This window comes from Vitis vinifera, chromosome 7 (genome assembly GCF_030704535.1).
Source record: "Vitis vinifera cultivar Pinot Noir 40024 chromosome 7, ASM3070453v1".
Taxonomy (NCBI): Eukaryota; Viridiplantae; Streptophyta; class Magnoliopsida; order Vitales; family Vitaceae; genus Vitis; species Vitis vinifera.
This window is the reverse complement of record NC_081811.1, coordinates 4,617,879-4,638,125: the sequence shown is the minus strand read 5'-3', so window position 1 is coordinate 4,638,125 and position 20,247 is coordinate 4,617,879. Positions and strand designations below refer to the sequence as shown.

The window sequence follows — 20,247 nt, the reverse complement described above, 5'->3', positions numbered from 1 at the left end:
ACTAAATACACCAAACCTCAACAAAGCAAGTTTTAAGTGTCTGAATTGACACTCCTAAACAAAACGTACTCTGATATCCGGGCCCCCTAGCCAATCTATAGTCTATATAAAAGCCAGTACAATAATCAAAACAAAAACAGAGCACTCAAGCCGCCAAACAAGTTGTCTAACTCTAATCACCACCAGTCCCAGATTCTTTATACATTAGACATGCAAATGAACTTGCAGGTAGAAATTCTAATGCATTCATATGTAACTCTTTATCTTCACAAATGTTAAAATACCTAGACGAGAAATATTAAGGTGACAACCAAATAACAATTTTGGCCAATTAATACAATACCAAACTTTAGGTACTACAATTACTTCCACAAATCCATAGAAATAAAGAAAAACCTACTCCCACAAATGGTACATTAACTTCGCAAACTTGTTCCAACATTTTTCCCCGACAATTTGGGCTCCATTGTGTAAATATTCAATATTTTTCTTCATGCACTTCTTTTTCTACCCCCAAAAAATGAGATAAAATAAAGTACAGCTGTTATTTTCTGTTCCGGCTCTCCTCCCTGTCTTTCTCCCGCTTCTTGTAAAGCTTCTCCAGGACACGCTTTGCCTCACAATTAGGGAAGTTTGCAAGATCATAGTAATGTGGCGCCACATCAACTAGCCTGTAATGCAAAAGAAATGTTACATATGTAAACACAACAAATCAGACAGCAATCCAGAATGCCAAAACTAAATCAAATCCCAAAATGGGTAGCAAATCATATCATTGGCTCATTTTAACATTTCCACCTCTTGAACTGAATTCATATTTTAAGGCTCATCCATGTACCTTTATATCCTGTCAGCCAACATAAATATCCAAACATGCAAGAAAAACTCAACAATCAAATAAATAGAAAGTGGTCAAAACACATAAATTGTGCACATGATCTAGAGAATGATTTCTCTAGGGCTGAGATGCCAAATTATAGATGGTGAAAAAAGCCAAAATAAAATTAAGTTCAGTCAAGCCAGACTAAGGTGGCGTTTGTTTTTTTGGCTTAATTCTAAATAGAACTTTTATTTAACTTAATGCTAAATAACATTGAGTTATTTGTTTTTTTAATATTTTATTTCTATTAACTTAATGCTAAAAAACATTGAGATTGTTTTTTTTTAAACAAGAGCCCCCTCTAGTGCTCCTGTGCCTGTCAACAAGCCCACCTACATAAACCCCTCTACCCCCCTCGATCACTTGGCCATCACTCTCCTTTGTATCATTCTCTCTTTCAGGCATTTTCACAAACACTTCCCACACGAGACGTTTTCTTCCTATTTTTTAATACCTCTAACATGGCTAGACCTCAGCAGCGATATCGAGGAACAGAGGCATTGGGGTTGTTGGGTCTCTGAAATTCGCCGCCCACTTCTATAAGTTAACACACATGAACATGTACATGTTTCGGTTTTGTTCACGTTTCGGTGTTCACTTCCAAGTTGCTAATTGAAGTCGGGTTTGTGTAGGAAGACTGGAATTTGGCTGGGCACATTCAAAACGGCGGAGGACGCTGCTCGGGCCTATGACGAGGCGGGGAGGCTCATGAGTGGTCCGAGGGTGAGAACCAACTTCCCTTACAATCCGAACGACTCCCAGTTATCGTCTTCCAAGCTCCTTTCAGCTCTTTAATTGCCTTTTCTATTTAGAAAACTGACTTTTTCTATCTAGAAAAAGCCAAATATTTTGGCATTTTTTATTTAGCCAAAAAATTTTAAAATTCAGTAATAAGTCATCAAAAATTACAAAAACAAACAACCTAAATTCTAAAAGCAAATTGCTTTCAGCAAAAAGCCAAAAAAACAAATGCCACCTAAGTAAACAAATTGAGCACAGTCTTACCAAAAAACTAAGTACTTGTCTATTTACAAGAACAGATGTTACATTGATCATTCTTCAACTAGGAATACTAGAGATTCAGATAGACATGCCTACAAAACCCATGCTCTGTTTGTCAAAATGAGTGTTTTCAACTTAAAACACAGTTGGACGCATGCACCCAAATGTTCAATTACAGTTGAAGATGACAAAACACAAAAATAAATTAACTGTTGTTTGCATACACTTCCATTTTCTTTTCTTTTTTCTTTTTTTTTTTTTTAAAAAAAAAACACTTCCATATAAAAAGTTGAAGCTCTCGTATAAAAAAAGTATAAGACCTTGTTTAGCAACTGTTTTGAAAAACAGTTTTCTATTCTCCCGGACAAAAAAAAAAAAAAGAAAAGAAAAATATGTTAGACAAAACAGTTTTCTGTTCTTAAAAGCATAGAACATGATGTTTTTAGATATTATCTTTCAATTATTTTCACTTGTTATCTAAGGGTTGTTTTAAAAAATAATTATACAAATATATAAAATGATTAAAAAAAAATTATAAATAAAATTATTTGTAAAAAAAATTTAAAAAACATAAAAAATAGGTTATAAACATTTCAATTTCTCAAACAAACTTTTGTTCTACAAAATATTGTATCTAAAAAACTGTTTTTCAAAACTATAATTGAAAACACTTCCCAAACAAAGACTACATGTCCCTTATATCCTTAAAAATCACCTTAAAAAATTTAAAAATTTGAGATAGTAAAAGTTTTTTCATACCTTAATTTTCTTAATGAATTTTTAAAAACCATTGCATTTTCAATGTAAACCTTTAAGAGTTCTTTGTATATATGTACAAGTTAAGAAGGAAAAAACAACACAAAGGGGAAACAAAATCCAAACCAAAAAGGGGATGAAAGGAAAACACAAAAATAATAATAATAATAATAATAATAATAATAATAAAGCACCAAAACATGTATATGGAAGGACAGACTAACCATTCGCCACGAACATCTGTAACTGTGCGAATAAAATTCCTGCTGGTTAAAACATACTCATTGTAAATCACCCACTCTGGCTTGTGATCAAGGCAATTTGAAGGATGCAAGTGTACCACCTACAACATAAATATGCCCAAAAGAAAGGAGACTTTTAAGTACATTTCTCATTCAGAGTAATAATAAGTAACCCAAACATGAACCAGAGAAAGAAATCATCCTACATACTTGGTTGTCTTTCACTGTCAAATAGTGCCCAGTGCGCTCCAGGTGAGCAACCTGCATAAAATATCCAGCTAGCATAGCCTTTCTTATGTTGATGTAGTAGTCCCGGCTGTTGAAATCTGTGCTGCATAATTTGAGGTTGAATCTGGCCATGATGCGCACTAGCTGTTGTCTCACATTATCTGCAGCCTTCAATGCCCTCTGATTGACAAAATTTTCGTAACACCAAGATGGATCTTCATCTGCAACCCATTCAAGAGTAAATAACAAAACAAGGTTCTGTAAACTGAACAATAGATGAAATGAATGATTTTTACAGAGGAAATAATCCAAAAAAATAAAAAACTTACTGTTTTGCTTGTATGCATGGTACACATTCAAGAGTGTAAGGTGATCCCCATCGATGTGCCCAAACCGAGCTTTCGCTTCATCTGCAGCTTTTTGAGCCTCCCTAGGCCGGACAAAGCAATTGGGTACTAAAGAAAGAAATTGGTTATCACAGAGGAGGCCCACGGTAGGTCAGCAGATGCATAGGCGAGACGAGACCATTTGCTTCATGAGAGAATACTGAGAAACTGCAACTATCTGCATCAGCACTTACTTAGAAATCCTATGGTGCATGCCAACCGGGGGCATGGAACCCAGACAAGACAGTTGCTGATGACACACTAATTGGACACAAACACATCTCCGAACTGCATGCAGCTGTACTTCTGTACACATGCATGCAGCTAAAGATCTGTTGTCATATGCACAGAAACCAGTCCATGCACATGGTGGGATTGATGGGCAAGCATCCATGAATGATGGACACATTTGCAGCCCATCAATATATTACTTTCATCTAAAATTAGGACAGGACTCAAGACAGACACAAAGGCAACAGCAAGAGAACAAGTAATCGTACCTGAGAGCATGGCTGAAATAGACAGAATTTCGTTGGAACAGTTGAATTCAGGACTGACAACAAGCATCTTGGACATCTGAGGATCTAAAGGAAATTCACTCATTATTTCACCCAACTTGGTCAAGTTTCCATCATCATCCAAAGCTCCCAAGTAATTTAACACCTCTAGTGCTCGCATCAATGTCTCAGGGGCAGGAGGGTCCATAAAATCAAAATGGACAAGATCATCAATCCCAAGTTTTTTCAAGGTGAGGACCGTATTTGCAAGGTTTGATCGCAGTATCTCTGGGTAGGTCTGTGGCTGAAGATCATTGTTAAAACTCTTCTCTGTATAGAGCCTGAAACATTTCCCTGGTTGAGTTCTACCAGCACGTCCAGATCTCTGGTGTGCACTTGCCTTTGATATTGGAGATACTAACAAAGATTCAACACGCACTCGTGGGTTGTAAACTTTTTGTTTAGCAAACCCCGGATCAATAACAAATACTATGCCATCTATGGTCAATGAAGTTTCTGCAATGTTGGTTGAGACAACAATTTTCCTTCCTGGAGGACCACCCTCCGTCAGTGGTGGTGGAGCGGGTTCAAATATCTTCTGCTGCATGGCGGGAGGAAGTGTTGAGTACAGAGGCACTGCTTTCACAGGCCCCACCTGATCCCCCAAATTTGCAATTTCTTTTGATATTTTTTTGCAAGCATCTTCAATCTCCTCTTCCCCAGTAAGGAAAACAAGTATGTCACCAGCACCTTCACACATGTGTATCTGCACAACTGTCCGAATTGCAGCTTCCAAATAGTCTCTCTCAGGCTCCTGGGTGTAGAAAATTTCTACAGGGTGAAGCCTGCCAGGAACCTTCATAAGAGGAGCACCATTGAAATAACCCTGGAACTTTTCAGCCTCAAGAGTAGCACTCATTACAACGACTTTCAAGTCAGGCCTATTTTTCAGAACCTCCTTCAAAAGCCCAAACAAAACATCTGTTGCCAAAGTTCTTTCATGAGCCTCATCAAGAATTATTACTTTATACCGCTCCAACAGTGGGTCAGTCATGGCTTCTCTTAAAAGCATACCATCTGTTAAATACCTGCCACACAAAAGACCAAATTAAGTCATCAATCCATATCCACCAAAAAGCATAATATACACATCATGAATGCATCAACTCATAAAAATAAAAGATAGTACTTTGTGTTTAGGAAAATGAACTTACTTCAAAACTGTTCTTGCACTACTGCAGTCCTCAAAACGAATGCTATAACCAACTTCTTCTCCAATCGTTACATCCATCTCTTCAGCAACACGACGAGACACAGACATTGCTGCAACTCTACGGGGCTGGGTGCAGGCAATCATCATCTTCTTGCGTTTGTCTGGAGTTTCTATATCAACAGCTTCCAAAACAAACTGAGGAATCTGTAGCAAAAATAATTTACCTCAAAAAAATGTCTAACAATGCAAAAAAAGGGGGTAGAAGTATACATAAAAAGATAGGAAAACATAATTCACAAACCTCAATTCTTCAAACAATATGGTATAGACTAAAACTATATGTACATACGTACACACATACATACATATATATATATATATATATAGATAGATAGTGGATGAAAGGAAAAGCACATAAACATGTTATTCCAAGCCAGATGAAAACATGAAGGGGGGCATTGTCCAACAGCACTAAAAGAAATAAAAATGGCAGTTATGGAGAATTCAATTGAGGACCACCTCTCAAGGTCTTACCATCATGGCACCGAACCATTACATATACCCAAAAAATTTTCTCAATGTGTATCAAACCATCCATTAACTGGAAGAATGAGGGGAGGAAAAATGCTTCCTCATCCATTAGATATCAAACAAATCCCAAGCTTTGCTCAAGCAGACAGCCACCAATATGCTGGGCATATGTCAAGCAAAATCCACCATTGCATAGCATTACGCGACACTAGTCTAATTTGGGCGAGGGGATTTCAAAAAGTCGCCCATTTAAGAGTTTCTCACCATACAACATAAACCCCTAAAATTTTCATCCCATCTATAACAACCTAGAAAATTTATCAAACTTCCCACCTTGTTGGCTAAAAACTCACTGTTTCAATGTATATATATATTTTTATCTCATGAATGAATTTTTAAACTACAAAAATATCAAACTCTCCAACTTGTAGGCTTTAAAACTCACTCACGCTCTGCCTTGCACACATATAAATCCTAACACTACATAATCAAATACTTGAAACCCACCGTTATATCACAACATTCAATTTCTATCTCCAAATAACACTCAAAAGAGTATAAATCTAAATCCCCCAATATCCCACATGCACAAACCAACGGTTCGAAAGAACGCTTCGGCTAATTCCTTATTCTAGCCAACCAAACACAGGGTAAAAATCTATGACATCGAAAGCCTATAAAACTGACCTGAGTTGTTTTACCACTACCAGTTTCACCAACCAAGATTAGGGATTGGTTGGCCTTGAGAACCTGCAAAAACTCCTCCTTTTGGTGCCAAACTGGAAGAGTCCTCCTCTTCTCCAGAATCTCGTAATACCTCTGCGAGTAGGGGCGTCCATTCCATCTGTTGACGAGATTGTTATTGTTGTTGTTGTTGATGGCACCACTGCCGTTGGATTTGGAGATTTTGGCGGAGACTGAGGTCTCGTCCACCACATCGAACAAGCTTACCTTCCTCTTCCTCTCTGTCCCCATGAAACCACCCCAGCCCCAACCCTAATCCCAACCCTAACCCTAATGCACAAATTTAAAACAAAAAACCCTTGACCCGAATCGAATCGAGAGAATGTGTAAACCCTAGAATAGAGAGCAATAGACGCTAGGGCACGCGTCTCACTTTTTTATACAGAGGAGAAGAAGAGAGAGAGAGAGAACTTTCCCGATTTGCTGATTAGTCCCTTCTCTGTACTGTATTTATTGAGAGGCTCCTGCCTATGCCGGTCCATGGCCTGGGCCTGGAGCCCAAATCAATTTAGTCGGGGTTTTTCCTTGAAGGCCGAAGTGTAGTCCAAAATAGAAGAGCCCCGTCCCCAAATTCCAAAATATCCAAACGCTACCAGGAGTATGCTAAACCAATTCTAAGGCACATAATGACAAATCAGGTGATTTTTTTTTTTTTTTTAAAAAAAAAACATTTTAATGAAGAATAATTTTTATTTGCATTTTCAATAATATTCAATAACATAGCATGTAATTTCGTGTAAAATTAAGAAAATTATTAACATCTTCTAGCAAGTCCTTTAGAGTAAATACTTATGGCAACTTCTTTGCCGGTTTTTTTTGGCTAAATAATAAAAAATTCTTTATGCTTGTAATTTAAAAACAAAATTGTTTTTAAAAATTAATACAATTATTTGATTGTTGTTAATTTTTAAAAATATTATTAGTAATTACTAAGTTTAAATTATTATTATTTATTTTTAACAAAATAAATTAATTATGGATTTTATAAGATGTTAATATTCATATTTTTATAATTTCATAGAAATATAATTCATGATTTTATTATAATAAATTATATTCATATTTTATTAAAAAACTATTTATTTTTAAATTTATTTGTAATTAAAAAATATTTTTATTTTTAATAAAGCTTGAATTAAATTTATTTTAAATTAAATAAATGGAATTTACAATTTGGTTTTTACAAAATCAAAATGAAAATTATTTTTAAAAGCAATTTATCCAAAAAAAAAAAATGCTTTTGATTTTCAATTTTTGAAAAGTGTTTTTAAAATTAACTTGCATTAGAGAATCAAAATACCTCCCTTCAATAATGAATTGAAATCTCACTTATAAATAAAATTTCATTTCCTTTGAATTCATTCTTAATTTCATTCTCATTGTCATTTAAGTTATTTAAACATGAAAATCAATATAAAAAAAAAGTAATAAAATGTTCATTCTCACTCCTTATTCCCGAGTACCAATTATAACCTATATATTTATATCTTTTTTATAGTGATTTTTGAAATGTTTTGGTTTATTATCGAGTAATCATATATATCTTTTTTTAGGACTCTCTTATAAATGTTTTTATGATAAATTATAAAATATTAAATATGGATTTTCTTCTAGACATTATGGGCCGATAAGTTCACTCATATAGGACCCGTTTGGTAGTGATTTTAGAAAACGTTTTTAATATTTTTAATACTTGAAAATTTTTATCATTCAAGTGTCAGAAATACTAGAAACGCTTTTTAGAATCACTTCCAAATGCACTCATATTCATCTAATTAAAATTGTGGTTTGAGAAATTTTGCCCTACTTGGGAGGTTTTATTTCCTAGTGGTAGTGAGAATGGTTGTGGCCGCACCATAACAACCCCAACTAATTAATGGTAAAAATGATGTTTTTATCACTTTTTCTGCTTATAATCTAATCTAACATTATTCTTCATATTAAATTTTACCTAAAAATGTTTGGTTAGTGAAAATTTTATTTGTTATGCATTCAAGTATGGTAAAAATTGTGGGACCCTGCTTTTGTATAGGAACAAACATACAAGTCCTCAATGAACAAGGGAGCTATCCAAATCATGTCAATATTCATTGTGCAAGTAATAAATGTTTTGAACCATTACATCAAGAGTAATTATAAGCATAAACATTTAACTTTAAGTATAAAAATCGTCATTTGCAAGACTAATTATTAGCATTTAAAGTGGTAAAGAAGCATGTGAAAAGTTATAACTCTATTAGAAAAAAAGCCATCAAACATTAAAATTCAGGTATGACAAAAATTATTCGAAAAACTATAATATGTTTCTTTCAAAGAAAAAAAAAACACTAATTTAAGCTTTGAATGGGCGCACCCAAAAAAACCATTCGGATGCACCTTGTTGTAAGAACATTTGTCGTTTGCCTAGAGAAAGTTAGGTGAAGACAACCATTGTTGGACGTGTACCAACAAGAATGTTTGAAAAGGGATGATGATATTTCATTTCTCGTTCTATTAGAAATGTGAATAAAAAAAATTATTGGCATGAAAATTAAAATGCACTTATAGGGGATTTGAATTTCTCTTTTACAATTATAATTCACCTTATTCTTAATCTTATTTACATTTAAATTTCTATTCATACTCTTAGGTCATGTTTGATTAATTGGATATAACAAAAGATAAAATAAGAAAGATAATATTATATCACATCTCATGTTTAGTTGGTGATGAGATGAAATAAGTTATCTGATCATTTATCTTATTATATATCTTATACTATATTTAATCAAACATGATATAAGATAAGTGGTATGATATATTATCCATTTTTGTTTTTTGTTTTTTTATAACTAAAGAACCTTTCATAGTAAAACCATTAGGACTCTCCATAGAGACTCAAATCTTAGGATACTGTTAATCTCATCCTAAGATATGAGATATACATATTTCATGTATCATAAATTTAATTTTTATCAATTATATATATAAATTATTTTTGTAATTGAATAACATGATATAAAAATTTGTTATTTATAAAGTTTAAATATTTTTAATCATAAATATGGATAAATATAAAAGAAATTTCAAAATTTTAAATAAAAAATATTGGAATGTAATATAATTTTTATTTTAAATATTATATATATATATATATATATATACATATATTTCATTTTACAAATAAAATATAAACATAAATATAACATAACATAACATAATTGTGGACCCCGCATTTCGGCTCATGCGTTTCCTATTTGATGGCGAGCTCAATTTTTATTTGAACAATAATTTTATTTGATCGAGAAAATGACTTAAAGTTGCCACTTGTTTTTGTTTTATTTTAAAAAGGATAAACAAAATAAGAAAGAAAACCTTAAGTGCAACTCCTTATTTTGGAAAATGTGATCTACGAAAAACCGGATCGGGTTCGGGGGTTAGGTTACTTATCGGGAAGGTACGGTAAAGACCATAGCACCCATCTAAGTCCCTAAAGTCGGGTCTCTACTAATAAAATGAAGCTAACGTGGCAATCAATAGGGAAATCAATGGGTACTCAAATCGATTAAGCGCATATGGGAATCAAAACATGCAATAGAGAATGACCAGAATGAGAGTAGATGCGTACCTGGGCCATGAACGAGCAATGCGCTATCATAAAAATGGGGTTAGTGCACAATATAGAGCACGAAACATATCACATGCATCGCCAAACAGAAATTAAAATTGTTTGAAGAAAAACAGGACTTTTGAAATTCATTTGAAAATTGAAGTCTTAGAGGTTATTTGAAAATTGGAGTTTTAGAAATTATTTGAAAATTAGATTCTTAGGAATTAAATGTAAGAATGAGAATTTTAGAAATTAAATTTGAAAGAAATTGGGATTTTGAAGAATTATTTGAAAGTTCAGGATTTTTAAGAAAAATTAAGTTACGAAAATAGGGACTTTGGGGGTTAAATTTTGAAAGGGATTAGAGTCGTAAATTTTTTTGAGAAGTAGAAATTATGAAAGTTGATTTATAAAAATTGGAAATCTCGAAAATCATTTGAAGGTGGACCTTTTAGAAACGAATAAATAAAATGGTAATAATAATAATAATGACAATAAATGAGTAACTGGATAAATACGATCATTAGAATATTAAGAACTGAAAATTAAGTTCGGAGATAGGACACTTGAAATTTTAGATAGATAAATTTAGAAATCGGAATTTTTGAAGAATTAGACTTTAATGATTGAGATTTTTAAGAGAAATAAATAGGTAAATATGGAATAATGTTATTAATCAATCAAAACGATATTTGGACGGATGAATAGTGAATAGTGAGATTTTTGAAAATTAAGTTTGAAAGTCGGATCTTTGAATAATTGGACTCTAATTATTGGAATTTTTAGAAGAAAGAAAATGAATAAGAGTGAATGGTGGAATTTTTGAGTCTAAAGGTTAAATTTGGAAATCCGGTTTTGAAGAATTGAATTTTAATGATTGAAATAAATAAATAAATAAATATGAAATACTGATACTAATTAACAAAAATAATGTTTGAACGAATAAAAAAATATTAGTGGAATTTTTCTAATTGAGAATTTGAATTAGGGCGTTGGGTTTTTAAAGGATATGACTTTGAATAAATAGGTAGGTATGAGATTATAATACTAATTAACGAGAATAATATTTAGGCGAATAAAGATGGATAGTAGAATTTTTGGGATTGAAGTTTTAATTCAGAAATTGGATTTTTGAAGAATTGGACCTTATATAAATAAATAGATATGGAGCAAGAATCCTAATTAACCAAAATAACATTTAAACGAATAATGGAATTTCTAGGATTGAAAATTGAATTAAGACATGGGGTTTTCAGAAGATTGGACTTTGAATAGATATGGAATAATGATTCTAATTGATGAGGATAAAATTTAGACGAATTGTAGAATTTTTAGGATTGAAAAATTGAATTAAGACAAGAGATTTTTGAAGAACTAGGTTTTAAATAAATAGATGAATATGAGATAATAATCCTGATTGATGAAAATAAGATTTAAACGAATTATTGAAAAAAATAAATTGAGACAGGGGATTTTTGAAGGTTTAGACTTTGAATAACTAAATGAACATGAGATAATAATTCTAATTGATGAAAATAAGATCTAAACAAATATTTGAAGAATTAAATTAAAACATAGGATTTTTGAAAGACTAGACTAGATGGATAGATGAATATAAGATAATAATTCCAATTGATGAACATAAGTTTTAAACGAATATTTGAAGAATTAAATTAAGGCATGGGATTTTCTTAATGGATTAGACTTCGAATAACTAATAAATACGGGATAAAGATTCGATTTATGAAAATATGATTTAACGAATTGTGAAATTTTTAGAATTGAAAAATTAAGTTAGGGAGTTGGATTGTCGAGGGATTTAGACTTTAAATAAGCAAATGAATATAGGATACTAATTCAACTTAAAGAAAGTAACATTTAGACAAATAGTAGAATTTTAGGATTGAAAATTAAATTATGACATTGGATCTTTTAAAAGGATGGGATTTTGGATAAATAAACTAACATGATAATACTAATTAACGAAAATAACCATTTAAAACGGAATAAAAAAAATAGTGGAATTTTTAGGGGTTTGAAAATTAAGTTAGGACACCGGATTTCTGAAGGGTTGGATTTTAAATTAGTAAATAAGTATGGGATACTAACTCTAATGGATGATAATGAGATTTGAACTAATTATTGAAGAATTAAATTAAGATACCTGATTTCTTTGAAAGTTTTAAACTTTAAATAGCTAGATAATATATGATAATAATTCTTGATTGATGAAAATAAGATTTAAACGGATTATTGAAAGATTATATTAGGATATGAGATTTTTCAAGGATTAGAATTTAACTTTGATGAACGAGATTTTCAAAAGATGGCAAATAGATACATGCGAAATGATAATAATAAATGACAAACATAATATTTAAACGGACGAATTTGAATAGTATGAATTTCGAGATAAAAATTAATTAACAATAATAATTTGTCTTTTAATTGTCTTTAAGTTTGAGTTAACTAAATTGGTAAAAATAAAATAAGGTAAAAATAAAAATGAATGAATGACTTAATAAATTACTAATTTAGAGGTCTTCTTTTTTTAAAAAAAAAAAATTATTTACAAATGAAGTGGCCAAATGGGCTATCCTGGAATGGGTATGGGCCATGAGAGTGAATACCACAGGGGGCATGAGGCCCTTCATTAATGCAACTGGGCTTAGGCTTCCAACCAGGCCCATATCCATCATCTTGGGCAGGCCCAAACTCTAACTCCATCACATGCTTGGATTGGGCTCCAACTCAAGCCCAAATTAAAAGCAAACCCAAGAACACCAAATTCCCTCACAGCCCACCTCTCCAACCTCCGCCTGGGCATCACCATCAAAATCCTCTGTGTCCTCGAGCTCACCGTCAACCTCATCGCCGTCTTCATCGGAGCCCCACATCTCATCATCCTCTTTCAAGGTCCACCGCCCACGCGCATTTGCGCGTGCCAGCTCTGGTTGCCGAAGCCAACGGCCGAACCGGTCTTGGACAGCCGCAGTGACGTCAGTGCGTGGGCATCAACTCAGTTCTCAGGTTAGACGAAGGAGACGATCCTTCCGATCGAGGTTGAGGAGAAAAATGGAGGAGGCGATCCTGCTCGTTGGTGCGGGACGACTTCGTGATACGGCAGAGAGTCAGCCGCCGAAGTGGAGCATTGTTGTCCGCAGCGATACGCCTGGTGGCCATGGAGATCGGTGGAGAAGTTACTCCCAGTCTCTGAGACGAGCAATGGAGGAGGAGAAGCTCCAATGCCGCCATTGATTCAGTTGACTGGGCAAGCTTGAGGAGGTGGGTATGAAGGGTGGCGGCCATGCATGGCTATGCATGGTCATGCGAGAACGAGAGGAATGGGTGCAATGGACAAGGAAAATGGGTTTGGATAAGTTTAGAGAGAGATGATATGCATGGGCTGCTAGAGAGGAATATGATGGATGAACATGGAGTATACTATGGATGGGATGGTAGGGATGACCATACGCATGGAGCTCCATGCACATGAGAAGACAGAGAATCAAAGGGTCATGAAGGAACGGCACGATAGGTAATGGAAATCATGGGTTAGTATAGGTAGCATGGGATGCCCAGACTTCAATGTCTTCAATATTGCGTTCTCTGCATCACTCCAAACAGGACGCTGGCTTACAAGATGGAGGCAAACAAAGCAAAGGAAAAAAAAAAAGGCAAAACCAATTACGGATAATTGAAACAAAAGGAACCCATAACAGCCTCATGTCATGCATCAATCCTTGGGCTTAGATGAAGGTGGGTGGAATCAAAAGATCATCAAAGAAAACCAGAGCATGATTGTAGATATATTATGGGGAAAAACAAGGACGAAATCACCTTAAGCAAGAACCATTAAGAAGGGATATATGGATATGCTTACCCTCAACACACAAACATCACCCAAGAATGGACAGAGAAAGAGAAGAGAACCATACCTGTGAATGATCTTCTCCGACAAGATCGATTAAAACTCAGCAAAGCATCCCTCTTTTTCCTTGCTTAGCTTCCCACCTTACTCTCTTCGTCACAGCCTCTTCCCCCTGAGAGAAGTCCCCTCAGTTGATGTTATTCTGCCTCCCTCCTCTTCCTCAGCAAGCCACCCCAGCTTTCCTGCTCCTCTCGTCAGCAAGTACGGAGTCTCAACCACCCACCTGCAGCTGCACGTCCATGCCTAGAGAAGGGATCAAGCCCTTTTTCCGGGGTCCCATACCCCTTCTAGAAAAATATAATGGAAAGTCCGGAAAAATCAACTCCCCCGGGCCCTCACCACCAAAGGGGTCTACAATAATATATCTTATTAGATATATTACCTTATAATATCAAGTTCATAGCATAGCATATATATATATATATATTAAAAAATATTATATTATAAGATATGTATTTCCTATTCAAGGATATGATACATTGGAATATTAATATCCTATCTTATTTTATCACATGCCATGTGCATTAAAAAAGCAAGAAGAATAATGGGTTCAAATATATTTTTGCAGATCTTATAAGTACTTTTATGATGATAGATTTCATGTAAGGATCTTACATATATAAATGTGACTGCAGAGAAAGGTTAAACCAATTCAATGGGGTATATAATATTTGTTAGGTATGCACGTGGCAGATGAGGTTCATGAATGCTAGCTAGCTTCAGACAGTGTGGATGAAGGGGACATGATTGAAAGAAGAACATAGGTTTAAGCTTATAATTAACTAAATTATAAGATCATAAACTCCATAAATCTGAGCCTAAGATCCATATATACATCTTCAACACAAATACGAACCTAACTAGAATATCTGCTTCAAGCTAAAGAGAACTATGAAACTACAAATATCACATCATCTTTGTTTTCTTTATCATGATGCACATGAGATTAATTAAGTTCACAAAAAACGTTGTTATGTTTATTTTGTTCGCAATTATTTGTATCAAGAACAAACTACGGATGGCAATGGGAAGGCTATGACGAGTGACCCTAATATAGACCCATCTTCTTTATATAAAGTAATTATCATCCCTTTTCTGATAAAAAATTTAAGCAAGGTGGAAAGGGGTAGGTACAAGAAATTTTTATACTCATTCTATTTGTACTATTTTTTTAAAAAATTTTTAATTTAAAATTTTAAAATTAAAAAAATTTAATTACATTAAAATAAATATATTTTATAAATCAATAAAATGTTATAATTTTTTATAACTTATTTTATTGAAAAATAGTTTTTATTATTTTATATTAAAAATGGGAAAAAAGTTTGTTTTTTTTAAATTAAACATATATAACATTGGAGAGATAAAACAATACCGGACTTCAAAGTAAAATCTCAAACCTATCCTAATCCATTTATTTTTAATTCAAAGCTTGTCCTATTCGGGATAAGATACGAGTGGTGCCTAAAAAAACTTGTCTCATTATCATCGTACTTAGAAAAACCTATCTCATAATTATTATCCCTATAACTGTTATCTAAATTTTAATTATGAGATTAATATTTGTATACTGTTTATCAGTAGAAAAGAGTTTGAGTAAACTTCAGTCAACATGACAACTTGTAATTCAAAGTTTGTCCCATTAAGGACAAGATACGATTGGTACCTAGAAAAACTTGTCTCATAATCATCGTACTTAGAAAAACCTATCTCATAATATATTATCCCTATAAATGTTATCTAAATTTTAATTATGAGATTAATATTTGTATACTGTTTATTAGTAGAAAAGAGTTTGAGTAAACTTCAGTCAGCATGACAGCTTGTAATTCAAAACTTGTCTCATTAAGGACAAAATACGATTGGTACTTAGAAAAACCTGTCTCATAATCATCGTACCTAGAAAAACCTATCTCATAATTATCATCCCTATAACTATTGTCTAAATTTTAATTATGAGATTGATATCTATACATTGTTTACCATTAGAAAATAGTTTGGGTAAACGGCAGTTAGCATGACAACTTGTAATTCAAAGTTTGTCCCATTAGAGACAAGATACGACTAGTACCAAGAAAAACCTCTCATGGTCATTGTATCTAGAAAAACCTATCTTATAATTATCATTCCCATAACTGCTATCTACATCTTAATTATGAGATTGATATCTATACACTATTTACCAGTAGAAAAAAGTTTGGGTAACCTATAGTTAACATGATAGCTTGTAATTCAAAGCTTGTCCCATTAGGGACAAGATACGACCGATACCTAGAAAAACCTGTTTCATAATCGTCGTACCTAGAAAAACCTATCTCATAATTATCATCCTTATAACTATTGTCTAAATTTTAATTATGACATTGATATTTATACATTGTTTACCAGTAGAAAAGAGTTTGGGTAAACTACAGTTAGCATGACAAACTTATAATTCAAAGTTTGTTCCATTAAGGACAAGATACAAGTGGTACCTAGAAAAACCTGTTTTATAATCATCAACTATTATCTAAATTTTAATTATGAGATTGATATATATGCACTGTTTACCAGTAGAAAAGAGTTTGGGTAAACTATAGTTAGCATGATAGCTTGTGGTTCAAAGCTTGTCCCATTAGGGACAAAATACGATTGGTACCTAGAAAAATATGTCTCGTAATCATCGTACCTAGAAACCCCTATATCATAATTATCATTATTATAATTTTTATCTAAAGTTTAATTATGAGATTGATATCTATACACTATTTACCAATAGAAAAAAGTTTAAGTAAATTATAGTTAGCATAACAGCTTGTAATTCAAAGTTTGTCCCATTAGGGACAAGATACGACTGATACCTAGAAAAACCTGTCTCATAATTGTCGTATCTAGGAAAACATATCTCATAATTATCATCCCTATAACTGTTATTTAAATTTTAATTATGAAATTGATATCTATACACTATTTACCAGTAGAAAAGAGTTTGAGTAAACTGGAGTTAGCATGACAGCTTGTAATTCAAAGTTTGTCCCATTAAAGACAAGATACAATTGACACCTAGAAAAACTTGTTTCATAATCATCGTACCTAGAAAAACCTATCTCATGCATAATTATCATTCCTATAATTGTTATCTAAATTTCAATTATGATATTGATATATATACATATATTGTTTACCAGCAAAAAAGAGTTCGGATAAATTTCCGTTAGCATGACAACTTGCTGATACTTGAAAGGATGAGAGTTGAACTATGGCCATGTAACTTTGACAAATAAACGTACATGTGATGATCAAGTGTAGCATTTATTGCAACCTATATGACTCAACCCTCAAAATGCTAAGTCCAAGCTGTTACGAACTATACGATGGTAGTATATACAAGTGATATTAGCATTATTTTATTGAAAAATAATTTGTTATTATTTTATATTAAAAATAGGAAAATAATTTTTTTTTAAATTAATCATATATAATATCAGAGACAAGATACGACTGATACTCAAAAAAACTTATCCTATAATTATCATTCTTATAATTATTGTTATCTAAATTTTAATTATGAGATTGATATCTATACACTGTTATAATTCGGTATAAAAGAGTTTAAGATGAATTGCAGTTGACATGAGAGCTTGCTGATATTTGAAAGGATGAGAGTTGAACTATGGTAATGTATCTTTGACAAATAAATGTACATGTGATGATCAAGTGTAGGCATTTATTGCAACCTATTTTGTTCAACTCTTAAAATTTAAGTCCCAGCTGTTACGAACCATACACTGATATTATATACGTAGTGAAATTAGTATTAGGAAGCTAACGTGTACCTTGTTAGGAAAGCTATAAATATGGAGACAGTGACAGATTAATAGCATGATCAGCCCCTAATGCTGTCATATAATCACCAGTAAACCTAAAAATTAGGTACAAATCATTCACATTAAAAACAGGATTATGAATTTCATATATTTATGAAGAGCATTATTGAGCTATTGCGTTCTATGCACGTTAGGAAGGCTAGAAATGCTCAGAGAGTGACAATAGCATGATCTGTAATGTTGCCGAATTAATTCAGATGTAAACCCTACAAATTAGACACGGTCTTTCACATTCCAGACAAAAAAAAAAGAAGAGATGATGACACTTGCATATTATTTGTATCGTCATTCAAATAGAGAAAATATAAATAAGATCATGATGTAAATGGTAACCCAATCTAAGATTTTCTAGAAGAATTTAATTTTATATATATGTTATTTGACTTCTCATTGAATCCGTACAAATTGGTTTTTGAGATCCCATATCAAAAGAGTATAGAAGAAGAAAAGGAAACCTTTACGACGCTCTAAATAGTAAATACAGAAAGAACTGTAGGGAACCTTATTCCCATGGCACAAGCAATTAGGGTTTAGGCTTTGTTACACCAGTAGAGGCTATACGATCCCTTCATTTCCTGCTAAGGTCAAGTACTTGTCCTTCCTGTTGAGACTGGTGCACTCAAACCCTAACGCCTTTCCAAGCTCACTTTGTACATGATTGGCAACATGGAACCTTGATTCTCCACCATCATGGCATGATGCCCCTGACACCTTCTCAAGGAACTGGATATTGTAACTTGGACATGGGTTCATGAGAAAGAAGAGAGGGTCTAAACACTTGAGCCCACCTGCGGTGGTCCCATGGAACATGCTGACGTGTGAGTCCATGGCAACGGGAATGATGTTATCGCTCATCTCTGAGAACAGTGGGCTGAATCTGAGGAGATAGGGTTCTCTGCAAGTAGTTCCTTCTGGACAAACAACAAGGTCTCCTTGACTTAATAGCTTATCCATCATTTTTCCATCTTGATCTCTGTCCCTTGTTAATCGAACGGTTCTGATTGGTGCTAAGAGCTCGGATAATCTACTTAGGCTGTACGTAACTGCAGTTACAGGCTTGCTTAAAGCAAAAGAAATGTAGAGAGGGTCCAGTAGAGTTCTGTGGTTGCAAACATAAAGAAGGCCTTTGGGCTTGTTTTGCTTTGCGGTTAAAACTGAGGGGGATCCTTTAGGTTTCGCCGTAAGCTTGAGTCTTAGACCACTGAAGACTAAGATCGGAAGTGAGATCTTGTTGGGCAAAGATAAGGCTACAATGATCCGGAATATGGCTAGGCAGGACCCAAATGGAACCCACATGAACATGGCTAGAGTAGAGAGTGGGGTTGGTCTGAGGGCCAATCTACCATCATGGAAGATGAGGGGTTTGGTGTATTTGTCTCTAGGCAGGTGGTGCCAGCTTGTTCTGTCTGCTTCACTCATTAAGTAAACATCCTGGTGCAACAAAAATAAATGATGGTAAGTAAGAAAGTTCACAGTATGAACATTTATGCTTAAGAACTACCTCTTTTAACTTCAGTAAAGTTAGAATTGAAGCTAGCCCATTTTAGAAAATGCTTCAAAAAGGGTATTTTGCTAACTCAAGGTAAAGCTGGGCCAAAAGTGCCTAATGTACATGCATAAAGAAGCAATGAAAATCTAAAACACACCTTGCAATGAGAGAAAAAATGATGAGCAATAGGTCTGTTGAGGTTGTTAATCCCAATAGCAGTTCTGCAGCTCCTTTTCTGGTCGTCTCCAAAGATCGCCTCCAAACCAGACATATCTTTTTTCTTCTCTTCCATTAGCCCCACAAAGTATCCACCAACCACCTTGAGCTCTCTCCCAACCACAATGTCAACCTCCAGATAATCTCTCAAGAAACTCTCAACCATTACTCGAGGCAAACAGCTCACAGCCACCTTCTTCCTCCCTCGTCTCATCATCTCAAACCCTTCAATCCCAACATCCTCGAGGAAGAACTTTGGCAGAACAGCACTTCCTGCTCTAAAGCTCGCTTTCTTGATACCAAAAAAGCAGATCATGACCATCATCTTTATGCCCATTTCCTCACGAACCAAACAAGTAAAAGGGTATAAAAGAAAGAGGAGAAGAGCCCTCAAGAGGCTCCCAGCTTCAAAGGCCACAAGCATGAAGTAAGGAAACAGACTAGAGGATTTCAACAAAGTCCCCTCCACATTAAAGACCAAAGTGTCACAATCTGTCAGCCCTGATCTAAGGACAAAGGAAGGACTCTTCTGAAATTTAAACTGAGATGCATGGATGTTGCTGACCTTTTTGTGGAGATAATTTAGGAGCTGCTTAAGAGGAATGCGGAAGAAGAAGAAAAGGGCCTCAGTGGACATTTTCGCTTGCACGGGTAGTTATGCCAATGTTGTGTGAAGT

At 33.8% G+C, this 20,247-nt stretch overlaps 2 protein-coding genes across 2 annotated transcripts; both read right to left on the bottom strand.

The window, feature by feature from the left end:
* Window positions 1–222: 222 nt before the first annotated feature.
* Window positions 223–6,899, bottom strand: LOC100253689 (probable pre-mRNA-splicing factor ATP-dependent RNA helicase-like). The gene is made up of 7 exons (XM_002278211.5): window positions 6,423–6,899; window positions 5,206–5,408; window positions 3,995–5,079; window positions 3,438–3,563; window positions 3,091–3,329; window positions 2,863–2,981; window positions 223–671 (listed from the first exon to the last, which is right to left on the bottom strand). The coding sequence occupies exons 1-7, from the start codon at window positions 6,708–6,710 to the stop codon at window positions 545–547; spliced, it is 2,187 nt and encodes a 728-aa protein (XP_002278247.1). The 5' UTR covers window positions 6,711–6,899; the 3' UTR covers window positions 223–544.
* Window positions 6,900–18,209: 11,310 nt separating this feature from the next.
* Window positions 18,210–20,247, bottom strand: LOC100264200 (probable glycerol-3-phosphate acyltransferase 3). Its single transcript, XM_002271472.5, has 2 exons — window positions 19,512–20,247; window positions 18,210–19,296 (listed from the first exon to the last, which is right to left on the bottom strand). The coding sequence occupies exons 1-2, from the start codon at window positions 20,205–20,207 to the stop codon at window positions 18,421–18,423; spliced, it is 1,572 nt and encodes a 523-aa protein (XP_002271508.1). The 5' UTR covers window positions 20,208–20,247; the 3' UTR covers window positions 18,210–18,420.